Source organism: Leuresthes tenuis, unplaced genomic scaffold (assembly GCF_036924035.1).
Source record: "Leuresthes tenuis unplaced genomic scaffold, fLeuTen1.0.hap1 SCAF_2, whole genome shotgun sequence".
In the NCBI taxonomy this organism is placed as follows: Eukaryota; Metazoa; Chordata; class Actinopteri; order Atheriniformes; family Atherinopsidae; genus Leuresthes; species Leuresthes tenuis.
Window position 1 is genome coordinate 18,988,677 of NW_027325356.1, and position 20,398 is coordinate 19,009,074.

The 20,398-nt window shown below is 41.1% G+C and overlaps 3 protein-coding genes across 3 annotated transcripts; all 3 read right to left on the reverse strand.

Annotated features, from left to right (window-relative positions):
* Positions 1-184: 184 nt before the first annotated feature.
* On the reverse strand, positions 185-7,461 carry ogfod1 (2-oxoglutarate and iron-dependent oxygenase domain containing 1). Its single transcript, XM_072380489.1, has 13 exons — positions 7,217-7,461; positions 5,018-5,163; positions 4,878-4,924; positions 2,333-2,433; positions 2,117-2,233; positions 1,951-2,042; positions 1,722-1,850; positions 1,290-1,403; positions 1,134-1,213; positions 806-1,044; positions 595-723; positions 454-512; positions 185-355 (listed from the first exon to the last, which is right to left on the reverse strand). The coding sequence occupies exons 1-13, from the start codon at positions 7,380-7,382 to the stop codon at positions 200-202; spliced, it is 1,575 nt and encodes a 524-aa protein (XP_072236590.1). The 5' UTR covers positions 7,383-7,461; the 3' UTR covers positions 185-199.
* A 1,634-nt stretch (positions 7,462-9,095) lies between these two features.
* nudt21 (nudix hydrolase 21) lies at positions 9,096-13,360 on the reverse strand. The gene is made up of 7 exons (XM_072381248.1): positions 13,094-13,360; positions 11,861-12,061; positions 11,696-11,759; positions 11,526-11,615; positions 10,960-11,035; positions 10,729-10,843; positions 9,096-9,272 (listed from the first exon to the last, which is right to left on the reverse strand). The coding sequence occupies exons 1-7, from the start codon at positions 13,213-13,215 to the stop codon at positions 9,251-9,253; spliced, it is 690 nt and encodes a 229-aa protein (XP_072237349.1). The 5' UTR covers positions 13,216-13,360; the 3' UTR covers positions 9,096-9,250.
* Positions 13,361-14,303: 943 nt separating this feature from the next.
* On the reverse strand, positions 14,304-19,042 carry LOC140301857 (uncharacterized). Its single transcript, XM_072380490.1, has 8 exons — positions 18,721-19,042; positions 17,720-17,823; positions 17,174-17,642; positions 16,982-17,074; positions 16,864-16,900; positions 16,519-16,590; positions 15,054-16,439; positions 14,304-14,961 (listed from the first exon to the last, which is right to left on the reverse strand). The coding sequence occupies exons 1-8, from the start codon at positions 18,817-18,819 to the stop codon at positions 14,711-14,713; spliced, it is 2,511 nt and encodes an 836-aa protein (XP_072236591.1). The 5' UTR covers positions 18,820-19,042; the 3' UTR covers positions 14,304-14,710.
* Between the last annotated feature and the right edge of the window lie 1,356 nt (positions 19,043-20,398).

Below are 20,398 nucleotides of genomic sequence, written 5' to 3' on the forward strand. Positions count from 1 at the left end.
TCTCTGGCTCACTGTGACCAAGTGTCAAAATGTCTTTTAGCAAAGAAGCTGAGCTCCAAATTTTTCAAAATAAGCTGCAGAGGGAAACTAAAAAGTTCCATATACATGCAGTCCTTATGCTAATGTAAACTGTATGCACTAGCAATAATAATGACATTACAATGTCAAGAAACCCACAAACATGTTTATACATATACATTTATTCATAGTAGATGAAAGAAAAATCATAAAACTCCCTGCGGGTAGAACTGCCAGCAGAGGAGCTTTTGTGGTTCACATGTTTGACAAATTTGAGGGTTTCTTTGTCTCTGTAGACGAGGGCGAGAGAATTGTCCTCTGGATACACTGTGAGAAGCTGTGAAGAAGATGGAAACAAAGCAAATATGACATCCACTGAAGCTTTGCCCACATATGTGCAGATACATGTTACTGTTGACAATAACCATCACTCACCTCCTCATCCTCTTCATTGGCAACGTAACATGTGAAACCCCCAAACTCTGACTGCCAGTCTGTGACATTCAATTACATTTTCATGAGCATTAAAGTGATTTTCACTTTATTCTTAATTTATGTGGGTGTGGGTGTGCTTACCTGTGCAGCCAAAAGGCAACACGAGGTCCAGAGCATACTCTGCTCGTGCTGCCTCTGCATCGTGCAACAGAGTGTAGCTGCCAGCTGACCATCGACGCACTTCTCCACAACACACAGGTGTGCTTGGATCTACAGAATACACAAAGTTTTAAGTACACAAGCACAAAAATATATATAAAAAAAAGAAAAAACAGCCCAGACATGCGCATACCTTTCTCTGTGTTTGTGTTTGCATCTGATGCTGTAGTTGAAGATCCTGCTGCTTCTTGATCTTCCTGCTGCTCCTCCTCTTTCTCTTTGCTTTCATCCTCATCATCAGCAGGACACAAGTAGTGTAAGTGAAGACCCGTAAAGTTGGAGAGAAGCAGAAAGAACGCCTCCGAGTGCAGCAGCTCCCAACACACACTCACACACGGTGGCAGGCTGCCCAGAGAAGCCACTTCATAGCATCTGAAGACATACAGGTCATTACATGAGAGATCATAAAACAGTACATACACAAAGTTAACAAGTGAGATAATCTGTCATACATCAATTACCTCTTATTGGGTGGATCCCTCTTTATCCACTGAATCTGCGCCAGTCTCAGCGCCTCACTCACCTCCCTGAACTTTTCCTCCTGAAAACAAACACAGTCAGTTGGCTGGAGCAAATGGGAAGAGGAAAAGAGTAGGAAAACACAAATAAAAAGTTACCCTTAGAAAATCTTTGAGCTGAATTTCAGAGCTGTCTTCAAACTCCACCTGGATCTGCTCTTGATAAGAAATGTCTAAGTACAGGGGATTGACCCACTCCAGCAGCACGGTCTCCTGTCAGGAACACAAGGAATGAAAGTTGTTCATCAGAAGAAGAGTGCGTATTTTACCACATGCGAAAACAAAAAACTGACATATATTTTCTTTGAGTTTTAGATATTCTGTAAACTAAGTAAGCAATAAAGCACATTTAAAATCATAAGAGGTGCTACAAGAAGCTATACCTGTACCCTCATACAAAGAAAAACTATATACATATTTTCTGTTCTGTTTCAAGTCTGTAAGCTAAGTGATAGCTGGTTCCGGCTCCATAATGACTAATGATATCATGTAATTATCAAATAAAAACAGTTTAATGCATTTCACACTCACATCTCTTGGTAAGTGTGGATTCCTTGGAATGGGCGGCTCTATGTGACGAGGAGGTCGTTCCAAAGAAGGTCCGTGAAACCAGCCGCTCAGAGACAGACGACATTTGTCTTGGGACAAAACTTCTGACACCTGGAAAAGAAAGAAAGAAAGAAAGAAAGAAAGAAAGAAAATCACAGCTTATGCTCCAGATTCATAGTCTGAAGTTAAAAACCAAAGGCTTCATGCTCACTTGGTGAAAAGAGACTGGAGAAACTTCAAATAAGATGAGTGTGTTCCACGAGGGTACGAGCGACTTCGCTATACTCTGTGGCTGGAAATTACCTGAAAACAGAACAAAAAAAATTAAATATAGCAATTGTCTGAAGGAGCAGATGTGCACACAGTGGGACACTCACTGTCTGTTGTGTAAAGATCGAGGGTTCCCCCGTCGCTGCTCTGCCATGGAGGCACAAGGTACAAAATGAAAGCAACGCGCCTCCCTTCCAATTCATCATCGTGACACAAAAGAACATCTACAAAGAAGACAGGATGTGATACAATAAAAATAAACTAATGGTCACCTTAAATTCAACAGCTTTCTTGCAGTTTCTTAGTTGGCAGACAAATCTCACCTGTGTGTTCATATTTAGCACAAGAAATATCCACCGTGGGCTCCAACTCAACCCCCAACACTTCCCCGAGCCAGGAACGAAAACGCCCAAACAGTGCTGTTCTTTAGAAGCAGAAACATGTACGCTGTAAAGTCCCTGATTGTACAGTGAAAGTAACATTTTACATCATATAAAATGATTAATCTGGTAACCCTCCCCTCACAGAAACTGCCTGAAAGCCAACGGTGACATTTGTTGCAACATGAATAATAGATGATCTCAAAGGGGGGCTGTTATTGTATATTTAATTGCAGGATTCGGTCTCCAGGGATGCATTTCTTTAGTGAGCACGGCAGCATACGCAGTCAGTATTCAAATAAAGACAATATGCTTTGGGGTCTGTGCTGTGAAGTTCTGTCCTCTCAGTGTTCAGCAGCATTTGGCTGAATGAGAGCACTACGTAACTCGCAATACTTCCCTGAATGGTTTGCTTTCTCACCTCTTTGGATCACGTTTTGAGAGTTACCATGAACAGCAAACAAACACACATTCAACATTTGACATCAATGGTAGACCTCAAATGTCCTCAATTTGTCAGTAAATGACAAGAAAACAGGTCACACTTTGCCATTTAAACAGTGAAAATAGAGCAACTGTGTAAATAAAAAAATGCTGTAGCTGCTGAAAGGTTGATGCAGAATTTTTGCTAAACACCTTAAATCAAAGCTAAAAATGATCAACACTCCAGTCAGAGCGATTGGTTTACCTCAAACCACCATGATTATATACAGAGGCAAAATAATGAAAATCATCCCTATCAAAGTACTTTTGGATCTGACTGTTGAAAGCATCGACCAGAATCTAAACATTAAAGTCTCCACTGTAAATGCAGGTCAAGATAACTCAGATGAAAAAAGCTGCAGATTACCTCTTGTGAAAATATCTGTTTCCAGTCACTTGCAAGAATTCACATTGTTGCTGACTTACAGCACAGAAGTCTTGTGTTCACTGTCATTCTAAGCTCTGTGGTAGAAATCAGCTGTTTGCTACAACATGATGACGTGAATCACCCTGGGCTATCCGGTGGTGTCGAGCTGCCAATAAAATATCTAAAATCTATGCTTACTGTACTGCCCATGCACCAAATATTAACACCAACGTTCACTCTGCAGCACTGAGCAGACTAATTAGAAGGCAGGTGTGATCTCTGGCGCCACCTGGTGGACTTGATCATTAAACCCAAAGATTCTTTGGTTCTTTACAACAACGGATATATAACAACTTATTTCAATCAACTTAACAACACTGACCCCGATTATAAATACCAGTTGTGATATAAACCCTGTCTTTACCGCACGTAGATCAGAAGCAAGTAGAAATTAAGTAATATGTAACAGAGTAGAGGCAAAAAAAACAAAAAAAAAACGTGTGACTGGTAGAGTAAAAGTGAAAGCAAAAGGAGATGTTTGTTAGACAGGATGATGATTCCCACATCTACCACAATTCAATACAGCTGCTTCATCATAAAACCTTCTCAATGAGGCCTATGAGATCAGGTTTATGTTAACACTGTAATGAACAAAGATCAGCCAAAACATTCCCACCACACTCTTAATGTTGAGTTGGTAAGACATCTGCAGCCAAAACAGCTCTGACCAATCAGGGTGTGGGCAAAGAACATCTGAGGGCATCCTGGGGAGTCTGTTTCTGGGACATCAGGAATAGATTCTTCGGTTCTTGTGGATCTTGGGGTGGAGTTTCTGTGGAGTGGGCTTGCTGCCCACAGGTCCTATCAAAGGTTTGGAGGCCAAATGAAAATGTTGTGGCTGATCAGTGTATGTATTAATTCAATTATTTGTTTCAACACTAAAGTCACAGTTAGTGTTGCTGTTTGCCTAAAGCACCCCTCCCTGTCAGTATATGCCGGTCATAAACAACATACAGCTTAATTTATAAATGTATAAAAACTGCAGCAGTTTTCTTGTCATCCATTTTGAAAGACATGAACAACTAAGTCAAAGTGACTTCTAATAGACCTCCATTTCACAGCGGACACTCTGACATGTTAAAAACAGGTAAGACACAGGTGTTAATAAGGACATTGGCGGTGGCTTTGTTCCACTAAGGGTTGCTAAGTCTCATCAGTGAGCCTGCGTTCACAACACCAGGACCCTGGAGGTGCCTCACCTTAATTCAGCCTGTGTAAGTACCTGCTTTTACAACTAGACATGGCTCCAAATAAACACAGGTCCCTCTGTGAGGTAGGAAATATTGATTACAATCAAACTAGGTTTGTGTGTCTGGTGGATCAGGTGGTGGAGCAGTGGAGATTAACAGGCCATTAATTGTCACGTCGGTGGCTCAGCCCCCGCTTTTGAGCGAGACGATAATAACACATGAATGTACGTAAAAATAGGGCATCTGTTTTTAGCAACTTCTGCAGCTTATTTATCGCCTGACAGAATGAGCTCCATCAGCTGAAAGCACTTTTATTCCACGTGTAGCTCACCCTGTTCTGTGTTAACAGCAGCTCAAACATAACACACCTAAACACAATCTTTGTTACCTCAGTCCTACGATATGCGGCTCTTTTCTCTTCTTCAAGTCATCTGACTGTAAGGCACCGACAAAAGAGAGAAAAAAAAAGATTTAAACGCAGATGATCTGAAATATGTCAGAGCAGTGAGGAGTCAGTTTGACGAATACCTGTTTGAATTTGTATAGATCATTCGACTTCTCATGAAAGTTGAGTTCCAGCAGTTCTCTCTGGAGGTTTTCTGTGAAGGTTGCACTGCTGAGGAAGTTCCTGATGATGCAGTGGGGGAAAGGATGGCAGTCCAACTCTAAATCTCCTGCACAACAATTACACAATGAAAGGTCAAACTATTCCAAATCCATCCATCCATCCATTAAGTTTCTAAACCTCAACAGCTTGGCTCAGCAGGGGCTGGAGCCTATACAAGATGCTGATTTAGAAAGACAAATGAAGGCAACATGCAAGTTTTTGGACGATGAGAGAGCAGGGAGCACACAGCTTTCAAACGGAAAGGCCTCAGTCGGGCAGCAGGTTCGACCCCTGAGCCTTCTCACAGCGAGGCAACATTATAAACCACAGCGGGGGCACAGTGACCTTTCTCTGAAGTAACACTAAGTGGCTTACTCTGGGCATCTGTTAACACTCACTTGCACTGGTTACCAGTCAAATACAGAACTGACTAAAAAGTGTCAGTACTTGTTTTGCTTTTGCTACAGTTTAAAACCAGTAAGGCCTCAACTCCACAACAACTGCTGATTCCATATTCTGCCCTCACATTATTCACAGTGTCTGACCCTCACCTTCAGTGATGGGACTGCTTCTTTTGCTGCCTGCAGGCTCTGGGACAGAGTTACAATTTCCAGTAAAATTTTCAGGGTCAAAACTAATCTGCTGCTGGGTTTACTTGGTCTGCTTTTATTGAGTTTTATATGAGATCAAAAATAAAAAAATTAAAAAAATGTTAAACATGAATAATATCAATACCTCATTTCTCATTACTCTGTCTTGTGTTTGTCACACAGTTTAAACAGTAAGCTTAATGTAAATCCATCCATTTCAATTGTGACTACTTTAAATCAATGTCTGTTTTTAGAAATGTGATGTACAATGCCTTGAAAAAAGCTTTCACCTAGTTTTTTCTCACTTCATTGCCTGGAATTAAATTGTTTTTTTTTTTTGTGGGATTGTATTGCCTGAGCAACACAACACGCCTACCAATATGCAGGGACCGAATACTTTGAAATAAGACTGCTACAGCTGCTCGCCTGAAGAGGTTTGGCACATCTGGCGATATCTTTTTGCTGCTTCATTTCCTTCATGCTGGTGTGCAGCAGCAATCTTTAAATCATACCACTGATTCTCAGTCAGATTGGGATCTGGGCTTAGACTCTAAGACATTCAAATGTCTCACCTCAAACCCCTGTGCTTGAGCAGATTGTTCAGATTGTCCTGCTGAAGGATGAACATCTGTCCCTGTGTTATTTCTCTTGAAGACTGAAACAGATGTTTCCCTAGAATTTTTCTGTATTTAGCAGCATCCATTAATACTTTAATCTCGACCTGTTTTCCCAGTCCCAGCCAATGATAAAAAAAAATTTAAAACTCCACAGCATGATGCGGCCACCACCATGCCTCACAGTGGCGATTGTATTCTCAAGGTGGTGAAATGCGTTTATAGTTTTCCTCTGATGCTCAAAAAGTTCAGCTGAACTCTCAGGTGACCAGAGTACCCATGAGCTCCAAACATAATTTCTTCTTTTGTTTTTTTAACTTAAGGCAAAAGCTTTCTCTGAGCACTCTACTATAAAGTCCTGCTTTACGAAATTAACAGCTTAAAGTGGTCCCGTGGAAAGACACCCAGGTCTCTGCTGTTTACCCCTGCAGCTCCTTCAGGGTTGCATTTGGCCTCTTTTACATCTCTGAGTGATACAATTATTACCTGGTCTGTGACTTCTTGATAGGCTTGTTGTGGTGTCATGTACAATCTGACTCTTGAACTACACACAGGTGGACAAATCATATGACTTCTTAAAGTAATTAGCATCACCAGATGTGGGGCCTCCAGGTAAAATAAGTGAACACATATGTATTTGTAATACACGTAGCAGGACAGCTTTGTGACCTGATTACATGCAATGCCGACGAATGTTTCAACTATAATGCAACTATAATTACTGTCATGTTTTATACAAATATAAAACGCAAAAACTAGATATCAGTCAAGCGTCTTGTCATGAGGAGATCTGAGGTGGGAGTACACACCCACATTTCACGTAACACCGTTTCAAACTTGCAACGTGTGTGTGCGTTTGTATGTGTCCACATCACTTCTCCACAGTTAAGGAAGCGGCGAGTTTCCCTCCACTGACCCTCGCTGTAGTGAGTCCTGCGGCTCCATGCCTCCTTCACGGCTCTCGTCACCTGCTCGTCATCCACACCTGGACAAAGCTGCGCGCTCTCCTCACAGCTCTTCTTATTCTTCTTCTTCCTCTTGTCCGCGTTGCCGCTCTCATTCTGCGCTCGTTTGGAGGCCATGGCACGAAATATCCGGTGTGACAACAAGTGCACACAACTTTAAGAGGACCAGGCACTTTTGCTGAGACGCGTGCGTGAATCTTTGGTGTGTAATACTAGCGGTCCGTTCGTCGCGGGAAAATGACGTTAGAGGCACGGAACGTGTCGGCCCCGAGTGCAAACTCTCAGGCAGAACTGAAAAATACTAACTAATCACTTCACTCAAATACAATACTGAAAAGAATCAGAAATAAAGTTTTGTCTTTTTAGGGGATCTATTCAAAGTTAAAAAAATAAAGGTTCATCCAATATCAGATACTTTAATAATCTGTTTAACTTTTATGATGTGAGGCTTCATCGTCTGATTTGCTCATTGCTGTTTTTATGTCCAGGCAGAGATAATTACAGCCATTACAGCTTACAAATGTGTCTCTTTCAGATAAAAAAAAAAAGAAAAAAGGCTTTATCTGACACACATGAAATTACCGATAATCGAGTGTTTTTTGTTTAAAACAAGCCAAAGAGTGTCCACATTATTCTGGACACCCTTTTTTTTTTTTTTTTTTAAAAAGAGGGAAACTTTAACATTATAGTTACATAACTGACCAGTACATACATCCCCTGAGCAATCATTCATCCATTTTCTATATCTGCTTTAATCCATGAGCCAACTAACCACCACTCAGCCCATTAAATTTCACTTAAACATTAAATAAAAGCCACAGAAATGCGTGTCCTCCAGTAATCTGACTTTACAAAATTATTTCATCTCTCACACTGCAATGCAACCAGTCATCTGCCATCATTATCTAATAATACACGACAGTCTAGCAATGAAAAGAAAAGAAAGTTATAAAACAGTGCATTAGCTGGTGACTCCAGATATCTGGAAACATTAACCAGAGAAGTTGTAAATGCTTGTTCTAAGTTGAGACCTAAATTTTTTTTACATTTTCAGTAGGTTATCTCAGCCCATCTGCTGAGCATAAAAGGGGTTTACAACCCACAAAGAACATTCATTTACTCGTGAATAGATTTCTGATGTTCCACCTTCACATGGGACAAAAATACTTGTTTTCTCAGAATTAAATGTAAGATGTTACTGAAAAGTCCGCTGGAGAAGAGAGGGACAATCCAGCTGTTTAATCAGCTCACAGCTGAACGTCTGTGAACGTACAGGGTCTCCATGGGCAATATGCATGTCTGCCGGGACAGTTAATGATAATAATAATAATTAATAATCTATACAAGCTTTTAAGCAACATAAGCTGCAAGCCCCCCCAAAACACTGCTTTCAGGGAAGCTATTGCTGGATTCAGCAAAACAAACCCAAACCACATTTTGTTTGCATTCCAACAGCACGACTCCCTTAAGAAACACTTACTTTCTAACTAGAATTCAATACTGGAAAGCCTCTCCGCTTCTCCTTTCTAAAGTTAAGTCTGTGTTCGATTGACTTTGAAGATCGCTGCTCAGTCAGACTCACCAGCTCTTTCAACTTTATAAAAACATACTCAAAAGACCGCTTTATTAAAAAAAAAGAAAAACACAGCATTGTTACAGGTTAAAACAACAAGAAACACAATGTTGTAGTTTGTTTAATTAAACGCCGGCATCCTTTTTGGGAACATAAAATCAGGTTCTCAACACTGGAAAAACACACCTGCACACTACAAGTTTCTCATGTTTAAAAAAAAAAAAAAAAAAGAAACTAGTTCTGACATCCCCCCCCCCGGACAACAGTATAAACACACCTGTGGACTTTCATTATACCTGACGTGACAAGTTATTTCTTATGTAAAAGTTGAGGCAGAGGTGGAAATCCCATTCATCACAATGCTTCTGGCTGCGCTCACAGAGACAGACAGAAACACTCCTGTTCACTCAAGTTAGTTGTAGATGAAGTTAAACCTGTAAAGAGAAATTAAAAGGTAAACTCAAAGGTTCGTGTCAAAGAACAACTATTTTCAATAGAAAAAAAACATAATATAATAAATAATATACAACTTTTAAACATAACTGAAAAACTTCTGCTGATTAACGTCAAATTTAAACCCAATCTCTGGTACTCTCTGTATATTTCCCCTTTTTGCTTCCACACCTGTCTAAAGGAGCTGTGGTGCAGATTCAGTTTCACATATACTTAAGCCATCAGTCTTTGTCTACTTAGCCTCACCCTGTTGCCCAGAGCTGATGTTTAAAGACATCCAATAAAACAGCACCGATAACTGATGTCAAAAGCTGTTTTCACACAGCAGTGGCTTTACATGCGAGCGCAAAAACAACTAACAATTAGGTAAAAAATGTGGCTAATGAAATGTTTCATTCCTACAACCATGTATCCACAAAAAGAATGTCTGACATGTAAATAAAAACATAATAAATTCATTTCAAAATCATGTAAAGTCTCACTTTAGCAGAAAATCGTGCAACGATCACTTCTCAAGAGGTAAAACAGATAAATGTTGATTTCATAAAAACATGTGAGCTGTACAGCTTAACAGAAGAGTTGTGTAACACTTCCATTAAGAAAAAAGAAGCCAGTGAACTATCTCCAGAAATAGAAACTGCAACAATTTGAGGATTTCAGCATCTCGAGAAAATAATATCCTGATAAGATGCAGAAAAGTCTGTCACACGAGGGACAAGGCTGAAGACAAATGACTGTCAGACTCTCATGTGGCCCTGCATTTAAAACAGACGTTTTTGTTTTGGGACCGACTCCGTGGGCTCACAAACACCCCAGAAAATTACGATAAATGAGCACTCCTTCCCCACTGCATCCACAACTTAAAGTTACAACTAAATCTAGAATTCTAGAATTCATTTAAGATTAACTGTCCCATGGTCTGACCAATCAAGATGCGAAATTCTCCTGGATAAAGAAGAGAGGGACCATCCAGCTGTTTAGAGAGTTCACAGTTAAAAAACCAGCATATACGATGGCATGTGGAACATTAAAGCACATAAAACGACAAAGTTGCACGTTTGTGACGTTACCTAAACGATACATTCAGATTTGGAGCAATACGTGCAAACATCTAGCGTATCAAAAAAAGGAACAAGAATAGGAACCCATATATCAAACTGATTCAATCCATTTTAAAATTCTGGTTAATCTAAAACTTTTTTTTTTTTTTTTTTTTAAAGGAATGATGTTTATATTTACTTTTCAATACAAAGTTTAACCAGGTGAGTAATCTAATTCCTAATTTGCCTTTAAAGTAAATACAATTAACTTAAATGAGTAATTAATAAATTAATTAAAAATGGACAACACAATCAACACATAAGCAAGTTAAATGTAAAGAGACACGAGTTAGCCAAAGGCAAATGTCGGCAATAGAGAAATAAATATCAACTTTACCTGCTCAACAACTGCGGTAGACTGGAAATGATTGGTCCATATCCAGGAGCGTTATCATACAGTTCAAACAACGGTGCAGCCACCAGTTTATAGTTCTTGGGAACAGCAAACAGCGCTGGAGAAACAACAGTTACAAATTTAAAAAGCTACAAGAAGTCCCATTTCTTGTAAAAACAAGCTTTCATAAACTAAATCTAAAAGTTATCACAGATGACAAAACGACGCACTGACCTTTCTCCTGCAACTGAACCAGGAACAGTTTTTTATGCTCCTTAGGCTTGGTGATGTGAGCTGGAATATACGGGTACTGCAAGACAAAAAGATTAAGAATAGTTTGCATTAGTGTGCACAACATATCATCAGATTTTAGTGTGGAGTGTATGAACAAAACAAAATAAAGGAGAATCCAAAATGGAGGACACGTTCTGGTCCTATGGCTCTAAATGCAAAACAATGTATGCGGTTACAGATTGTTTTAAAACACTGAGATGCAACAACAACTGGAATTTGTTACTGAAATGTCCTCAGTAACTTTATTCACAAAGGTAATAACGCAAAGCAAAAGTAAGCCTGACAATAGCTAAAGATCTAAATACATCTGCCTGCATCTTAAAGTAAACTAACTGTGACCTTAATGAACACGGATCACAGCAACTTGCACCAATCTGGGTCAGAGACAGACTAACATTTTGGTTTGCGTTCATGTCACACTGCTTTCAATCAAAAATCTTCAGAGATGGTTCATTTATTTCAACTTTCAAAGTGTTTTATGGTTGAAGTTATCTTTGTGTGCAAACCTGCGGAGGCTCAAAGTTTGGGCGCCACCAGTTGCCGATACAGTCGTCAATCACCCAGTCCTGCTTCACCCCATCCTGCCGTCCAAGGATCTAACAACCAGTAAAAAGTTAATATCCCTAAACTCAGCTCAGAGACAGGCAGCTCACACACTGTGCTGTGATGTAGCTACCTCAGTCATCAGGCGTTTCAAACCCTCCACTTCATCTTCTCCAGGACTCAACTCTCCACCAGGCCTGCGGCAGAGATGCAACCCGTCAAGAAACCGTGCAGCAAAAAAAAACAACAAAAGACCTAAACTGGTTCACGCAGCAACCAATGAACAGTAGCCACTCACAGTTTGAAGAAAGTTGTGCCGAGCTGCAGAAGTAACACATGAGGAAGCCTGTGTTCGTGGACAATGAGGACACCCTCCACCGTCCTGCGCATGCCCATCTTGTCAAACTCTTCCCGCATGCGCTGGAACCTGGCGGCAACCGAGCTGTCTTTCTCATACAGAGGCTCTTTGGTGCCAAATGTGTAGTTGGTGAGAGGGTATCTGAAACCAAAATATACAGGTGTCAGCGAGCATGACTCGAAATGAACAATGTGGATCATAGTTACGAGCTTTAAAAATAAAAAGCTGCGATGAACAGCAGAGGGAAAATATAATAAAACCGCAAACTACAGCAGACAATTAAACTCATCATTGCATAATCATTTTCCACATCTATGGCACAACATGGTGATATTTGTCCAACACTTTCACAAGGGCCAACAGTGGGAAACAATCTTTACCAAAAGTAAATGAACACATTTTCACACCAGAGGGTCTGAAAAATAAACTTCTAATTTATATATCTGCTCAGTAAATTATTGAAAACAAGTGTCAAAACCTAAGAGTTTCTTATTTTCTTACTTAACACATGAAAATGTAATTTTTGAACTCTTTGAAAGTTTTAAAAAGCAATGAAAGTTTACAATGTCAACAAGATTTTCAGCAAAATAATGTGTTAGGAAGTTATAGGTGCGTGCTTACATTTGTATTAACCAAAGTCAATTACTTTATCAATTAGGGGAGGAGGGGTCTCAAATTACAACTGATTAAACAATGAGTCTGCCGATAATTTGGCTGATTAGTGGAAGTCCATGGACTGCAAACATGAAACAATTCCGAACAGAAAACACCAAATATGCTTAAAAAAATTAATAAATTGCAAAGCCTTTGCTTGTTTTGTTCAGTCAATAGTCACAATAATTCTAATAAAATATGTAATATAGAAAACTAATAAGTATTTTAATGTCAATAAACGTTGCCAAGAGGCAAACTGCATGCTCAGCCATTATACTAATATGCAAAGTAAATTAATTTGTTATAAAGTAAAACTCGGATTCAGACAAAGATGCATTGAGTCAAATGATAATGATTGTCTGTTAACTCCTCTTTACGTTTTTCTTGCAGGAAACAAAAACAAACTAAGCATCCTTGACTTGGTTGCTTTTTTCTCTTTTTTTTTTACATTGATTAAACACAGTGGACAGTGGGACCAAGTCCGTGTGAATTATTTCCCTGTTTTCCTCGTGAACTCACAGATTGATTGTCCTCTCCAGTGTGAGCGGTTTAGCGGGCCCACCAATGTACTTGTTCCCGAACTGGTCTCCACCGCGGCGCGGCCAGCCGGTAGCCGAGCGACTGGGAGGCACTACCGACATCTTTACCAACGACACGTAATCCTCCTGCAGGTCCGTCTCTGGTGATAGTCGGTGGGTATTTCAATATGTTCCCTAAACAGCGAACGATACAGAGATAGAGCTGCACTCTTCAGGCTCTACCGTCGTTGCTCCCCTTCCGGGTGAAATCGACGAGATTTGAGGATGATTACGTCACTAGTGACGCCTGCTGGTCTGGATGACGAACAACAAGCAGAGCGTACAGAGACGATATCACACGGAACAAACCAAAACTAAACCAGGTGCATTGCTTCACTATGTATTATATCAACCATGTCATCGCTGTGCACTTACTAAAAAATATATATTACTTTGTTGGAGTTTTTGCCACCAATTATGCTGTTCCGTAGAGATTGAACACCAACAGAGCTGGATTTAAATGACAGTTTACTCTCCCTCATTTCTCCTCAAAACAGAAGCAGATTTTATGACATAAAGGAGTGGCCTCCTTCAGCAAGCTTTTTGTTTGATTACCAATCAGCATCACCAGGCCTAAATATTATATAAAAACCTTAGATTTGATTCATTAGCTGTAGCTGGACATATGAGCAGGATGAACAGGTAACACATTCGGAACTCTGCTTGTTTTCAAGAGACATTTTTCAGTGAACGAGTCACAAATGCTCTCTTTTCAACATCCAGTTGTGATGCTAAGAAGCGCTTTTGTTACATCCTCTGTCTCTCTATACAGATTAATCCATCCATCCAATTTCTATACCCACTTAACCCAACTGCAGGGTTGCAGGGTCCCAGCTGTCATTGGGTGAGTACACAGTTTAATGACAAATATATGTCCACATTTATCTTAAACATTTTATGAAGTGCCTTACAAATAAATCAAATAGAAAAATGCATATATGTTTTTACATTTTTAACCCACAAACATCTTAAACATCCCAGAGCTTTCAACAGCACCTCACGGTCTTCCTCAGGAATTGTTCTTCTTTTAAGACAAGACTATTAAAAAATGGCAGAAAGCAATAAGACAAAATAAATATAACACCACCCACACCTAAACTATCTCAACAGCAGGTGAGGACAAACATGAGATGTGGATGAACCCCCCTGAAAAACACATGAAATCATCATAAACAAAACATATTCACACAGCTGAGAGAGGGACAATTGTCAATACAATATTCCATTTATTAGTCATAGCTATGTCTCTTATCCATATATTGTAAACATGGTGTATTTTACACAGTACTTTTTTATGGTACATAATCATACGTGCAATGTAAAATCTCAAACATAAGTTTAAAAAAAAGGGACAAAGACACTGCTGGATTTGTTGATAACATCACACCAAGGGGATCTCAGTTCTTTGGTCCAGTGGCCCACCCTCTGTGGTGTGCTGCTGTAATGTGGTGGTCCCTAGGAAGTGCCATGGATCACCCCCACCCCATACCATTTACTGTGTTCTCTTCTGCCTGTCACAGTAGTTGGTCCCATATTCAGCGATGTATTCATATTTCAATCACTTATCACTCACTGGTGTAGTTTCCTCTTGCTTTTGAGCCTCTGTGACAGCTTCATCTCTGCTTCGGTCACTCTTTTCACCCGCTGCAGGTTCACCCAGAGTGTCTTCTTCAGCTTTCACACTTTCTGCTGGTACTTCTTTTCTTGTCACATCACTGTTGTCAAGCGTCAGTTTGGCATTGTCCCTTTCACTCTTCTTCTCATCCAACTCAACTGACTTGCTCTTTTGGACCATGTCGAGTTCCTCATCTGCCATTAAGAGATGAAAATCCAAAAGCATGCCATTCAATATATAACTAAATGGAAGCATATATGACAAACTGAAAGATGTTCGAACTTACCGATGCCTTTCTCTGTGGGCTTCTCTGTTTTTTCTTCCCCTGCTCTTTCTTCATGAGGTGTCTGTAAAACACAATCTTGGCCTGGACTATGATTAGAGGGTGCTGGACTGGTCAAATGGTGAGAAGTGGCACTTGAGTTATCAGCAGGGGGCAGGCTAGAGACAGGTGGTGTGAGGGTGGTGCTGACATTATTGGAGAAAGGTGTGTCTGAGCCAGTTGTGTGTGCTGAACTACTGGTGGAGGTGGTATCTGCGCGGTTAAAACTGGTGGCGGTGGAAAAGGTGTCTGTCGGGTTCGTTTCACTGGAGGAAGTGGAGGGAATGGGGGTATCAGTGGCTGACTGAATAATGGTAGGTGCAGAGACAGAGCTCATGCCATTGCTGGATATTTGGGCAATGGTTTCATTGGTGGTAGAGGAAGTGGTGGTGGTGGAAGGAAGGGCAGTAGATGTGATGACGGAACTGTCATGTGGAGCTGCAGTTGTCATTGTTCTGCTAGAGTTAGGAGGAGGAGGACATGTAGTTTTAGGGACTAATGAAACTGGTGTTACAGGGCTACTGGAGGCAGCTTCACTAACTGATTTGATGTTAGCAGACAAACCTGATGGCATATCTGATGTGCTGGTGGAGGGCGAAGAAGCTGAGGTGGTGACAGAAACATCTGCGTCACCTCCTGCAGCTGGAGCATCATCAACTGAGAGAGCACCATTTGGCTCTGCCAAGGTTGACTTAGTTGACAGATTTGTTGATGCAGAGGAAACCGAAACTTGGTTGCTGGGAGCAGAAACAGTTTCTGGGGTGGTAATGGAAGGTGTTGTTACTGTTTCTGAGGTGGAGGTGACAGAAGGGCTTGGAGTGATGGAGTCTGAGGAGGTGGAAGGATGTGAGACTGTGTCAGTGGACTCTGTAGGTGTTGTGGTGTCTGCAAGTATTACTGGCAAGGTAGATGTGGATGGTTCAGTGGTAGGGGCACTGGTTTTGGAGACAGAGCCTTTGCTGTCAAGCACTGACCCACATGTGGGTGTTACAGCTGCTGCGGGAGATTTAACTGAGTCAGTGCATATATCTGTGTCAGCAGGAGTTACAGTACTTGACGAGGAGACTGCAACACCGACTGAGTCAGGGACTGAGTCCAAGATTGTCAGTACAGAAGGAGTGGTGGTAGCAGTCATGGTTGGAGCAGCAGGGGCTGACGGAGCAGCAGCTGGACTGAGTTTAGTGGGCGTGTTTGTCTCCGTTTCCTGTATCTGGGCTAGCTCGTTCTCAGGTGTGTTGCGGCCAGATGTTGTGGGTGGTGGACCTGGTTTGATAACTGGCTTTGGAAGCAGAGCAGGCTTCCCAGCTGACTCGTGTGCTGACACACTCGCCCGAATCTGATGCCGTGTGTCTAAAGGAACAAAATGAATGTGGAAATTATTTTGCTGATTAGAAATTAGGCACCTGAGACTGTGGAAAAGCTGATTTACCTGATGACGCAGACATTGTTCGAGGTTTAGAGAAAGTAGGGGGTGGCTCAGGTTTACTGTCAATGATGGTACCTGGAGCACAAAGATTTCCATCTTATTTCACCACAGGAATTAAACCCCAAATTAGGCCCCTCTATAGATGCCTGAAGCCAAATGATCCTGCTGGTCTTATCAGCACAGTGCCTGAGATATCTAATCTTTTCAGTGGAGCTCTGATCCATGTCCACAAGTCTTTCCTTTTGATACAAATCCTTTAACTTCAAAGATTAATTTTGTGTCATTAACTCAAAGCTGGAGCAGAGAGTAGTTTATTATATTACACGTCACACAGATAAGGGAACATACCTTCAGACTCTGCTTTTTTCATCTCTCCCTCTTGATTCTACAGGAATGAAAGAAAGACTTTTTAACGCAGCTTTTCACTGATTTTCATTCCTAAATTGAGACTCACACATTCACATACCTGTGTCTCTCCCGGCTGAGGTTTGGAAACTCCAATACGCTGAAGCATGAGATGGAGTTTCTGCTCAAAGCTTTGTTGGCCTTCCAACTGTTTCTGAAATCAGTAACAGCACATGATTAATTCAATTCTAATTCGAGACTTTTCTACGAACATAAAAGCGTTCAATTTTTTTTTTACCTTAGTGACACTCACCTTTGCAGTGTTTCTGGCATTGGCAGTCCCTGTTGCTGCTGCTGATCCCGACAGCAGAATGAGAGACTGGGATTTCCCCTCTCTGAGAGCACGGCGGGGAGGCACCGCCTCACCTCTCAACGGCACGTCACCAGAAACAGGTGTCTCCGGAACAGCTGACTCTCCAGTAACAGCACTGGGGTTTTCTTTTGCTTTCTCCTTTTCATTTTCTTTGTCCTGTTCCTTCACTCGATCCTTATCTTTATCTTTTTCGGACCTGGCGACCTCCCTGAGAGGGCGAATGAAATCAGCGATGGAGGCCTTTTTGGGACGCCCTTCCTGGCTCGTCTCTGATTTCAAACCTCGCCTCTTCTTGAGTGTAAAGAAGTCGCCAAGCTTCCTCCTGAGTGTTTTTGTCGGTGGTGGACAAGGGACAGAGCTGGCCGGAGCCACTTCATGTACTGTGATACATTCCTCATCTTGCTTGGTCCTACACAAAGAATCATATATGTCAGATCCAGTTGTTTCTGTTCAGCCTGAATCCAATCTGTCAGCTGTGGTACTCACAGTGTATCAGTGGGTAGAACCCTCTTTGTAAAGAACTCCTCAACTCCTTCATCCACTCTCCCCATGAGCTCGAGGACTTCATTTTCACTCTCAATTATTGTCTCCTAATTATGGCACCACGCACAGAAAAATTAGACAAACTGATTATGAAGAGCAACTTGCATGATATGTAACTTTACATTACATAACAATCACATCGGAAAACCCACACACACACTGGGAGTAGTATTCCTCCTGCCTCTATAGGTGTATTTTAGTTTGAATCTCTCATCCATTTATCCTACGATCCAGGCCTCCTGGGAGTCCGTTGCTCAGTAACGTATATTGGGGGGGCGTCACTGCATTTTACATGCGGAATGAGGGCACGATAACTCATTTTGCCAGTGAAGGTAATTTGATATAGAAATTGCAGCTATATAGAGTTGCATTACACTGATCAAATCAACATCTGTGCCCACAAGTAGCAATGACAGTCAAGAGGTTGGCTGCAGAAAAACAAATTTAGCAGAAGTCACCGTTACATGATATCCTGTCGGGGGAATTGCTTGCATTTGGTCTCTAAGGGAGTGACTGCATGTCTACAGCCTAATAGCTCTGTGACAACATGATCAGCTCACTGGAAAAATCACACACACATTAGATTTGAACAGATGTGAGAGGGTAAAACACCATTAGCTTTTCTTTTTCTTGTAAGAGCTGGAAAAGACAGCAAGACCAAACTACCACTGGCTCTCATTTAAAGTCATCGTGCTCACACAGGCAGAAAATAGAGTGCATCCTTCAAAGAGCCAGTGACCGGTACAATGGGACTGCCTCATTCAAGCAGGGACCTGGCATCTTTTACAGCACTCCCTCTCCATCCTTCCCTTCCCCCTGCCTCTCCCCTCTGTACCCTATTACATCTCGCCTCTCTCCCTCCCTTCCATTTTCTCTTCTCACACTCTCCACCTTTCCCTCACACTCCATTTTTACCAAACCCCTCTGATCCTCCTGCACAGTACCTGCGGTCTGGTGGGACGGTAGTTCAGTTTTTGTCGGTGAGGTCTCGGTCTGCTCTGGGTGTAGTGCCTGAGAGCTGGTCCGCCCAATGGCAGCTCCATTGGGGAGACACGGCACGCTGTTGCCGTGGAGCTCTGTTGCCGTGGCTCTGTTGCTGAGGCACGGTTGCTAAGAGCACGAGCACCAGCAGTATGTAATGCCTCCACCAAGGTGGGAGGGGCCAGGCTGACTAGACTGACAGATCTGACAACATAACCTCGCCTTTCTCTGCCCCCTCCCCACTCGAAGAGCAAAACCAGGAGAAAGATGGTGATAAAATAAGAAGAGGCAGGTATAAAATAACCACACTGACAAATGTGTCATCCGAGCATCCTCGCCCAGGTCAAGTGCATATCAGCTGTTATGCTCCTCAGGACGTACCTTAATGGACAAAATGTTCCACTGGTTATGTAACAAATTAATAATTTATTTTATATGCGGAAAAGATGATGTGGTGCTGAAACTGACAGGATGAGCGGGTATTTTCTTTTGTCACTCAGAAGGTGCACAAATTAGTCTACGATTCATGTAAATGTCAAAAAAACATCTCTCACCCCTAATAGAGGAAATTGTGCTAAGTGGTCCTGGGAGGATTTTCAGGAAACTCAATAATGAGCTGTATGACTTGTCTTGACACCATAAAACACGTATGATACACACCCATAAGCACCAGCTTCTGTGTATTTACAGTGTTGACTGTCTGGACGACATGTGTCACGGGTTTTATGGGAACTGTGATGCTTGGTTGAATGTTTTATAAAGCAAGATATTCAGCTGAACTATTCATACATCACGTTTCTTTTCTCACTGGATCTGAAACTATTTACGTACATCAGGGAGAAGTCGTGAGGTCTGTTTTCTTTCAGAGCATTGAATACTCAAACCAACCATCCAGATGTAACTCATAGCCCCTAAAGATTAAAGACATTTGTAATTTGAAGACCATATGAAGCAACAATTTCAGCCAAGTAAAAGTTTCCCTGGAAAAACTCCAAGTGTCCAGATATTCTCAATATATAGAGCAGGGGGATGAAATGTGGAAATGTAACATTTACTAAAATATGTATGTATCCAAAGAGGAATAAAAGAAAGGTACACTTACAGTTTTTCATTCTCAAAACACTTTGTACTTCTGCCACATAAAGGGGAATATTGTACTTTTAAAAACACAGCTATCTGACAGCAGGACTTCACAAATTGAAAGCTTTAAACAAAAAAATACAGAAACCTTTCAGAATATAGGTTAAAAGACTAACATACCCATAAATATTTACACTGTGAACTTTAATGCTTCGATTAAACAGATTAACTGATCACTCAATTCGTGAATTAAAAAAAATTTATAATAATTGGACACAAGGCAAGTTATTAGTTATAAGCATTCAGTTCGCTGATCGTCCTCTTAAAGCTAACTCAATATTCTTTAGATTTAAACAGTGGTTTAAAGCTATCACAATGTGCTTTGACTGTTATCGGAATTTGTTGCTATTTTCTAAATGCTTGAATATTGATAGAATTATTTACCAAGAAAATAATCCAGAAAATAATCAACTAAGTCAGGCCTGATGTGCATAAAAGAGTATTTTGTATTAATTTGTGGTTGTATGCCTCAGACAATCAACCAAGCTGTAGTTTAACTAT

Coding starts and splice junctions, on each gene's coding strand:
- ogfod1 (XM_072380489.1), bottom strand. CDS start 7,382: ATGGCCTCCAAACGAGCGCAGAATGAGAGCGGCAACGCGGACAAGAGG. Junction 2,043..2,116: donor CGATCTTTACACAACAGACA/GTGAGTGTCCCA, acceptor TTCTGTTTTCAG/GTAATTTCCAGCCACAGAGT. Junction 356..453: donor CCAATGAAGAGGATGAGGAG/GTGAGTGATGGT, acceptor TCTTCTTCACAG/CTTCTCACAGTGTATCCAGA.
- nudt21 (XM_072381248.1), bottom strand. CDS start 13,215: ATGTCGGTAGTGCCTCCCAGTCGCTCGGCTACCGGCTGGCCGCGCCGC. Junction 11,760..11,860: donor GGCACAACTTTCTTCAAACT/GTGAGTGGCTAC, acceptor TCTCTGCCGCAG/GCCTGGTGGAGAGTTGAGTC. Junction 11,616..11,695: donor TGAAACGCCTGATGACTGAG/GTAGCTACATCA, acceptor ACTGGTTGTTAG/ATCCTTGGACGGCAGGATGG.
- LOC140301857 (XM_072380490.1), bottom strand. CDS start 18,819: ATGGAGCTGCCATTGGGCGGACCAGCTCTCAGGCACTACACCCAGAGC. Junction 16,901..16,981: donor CTCAGCCGGGAGAGACACAG/GTATGTGAATGT, acceptor TCATTCCTGTAG/AATCAAGAGGGAGAGATGAA. Junction 16,440..16,518: donor AACAATGTCTGCGTCATCAG/GTAAATCAGCTT, acceptor TTGTTCCTTTAG/ACACACGGCATCAGATTCGG.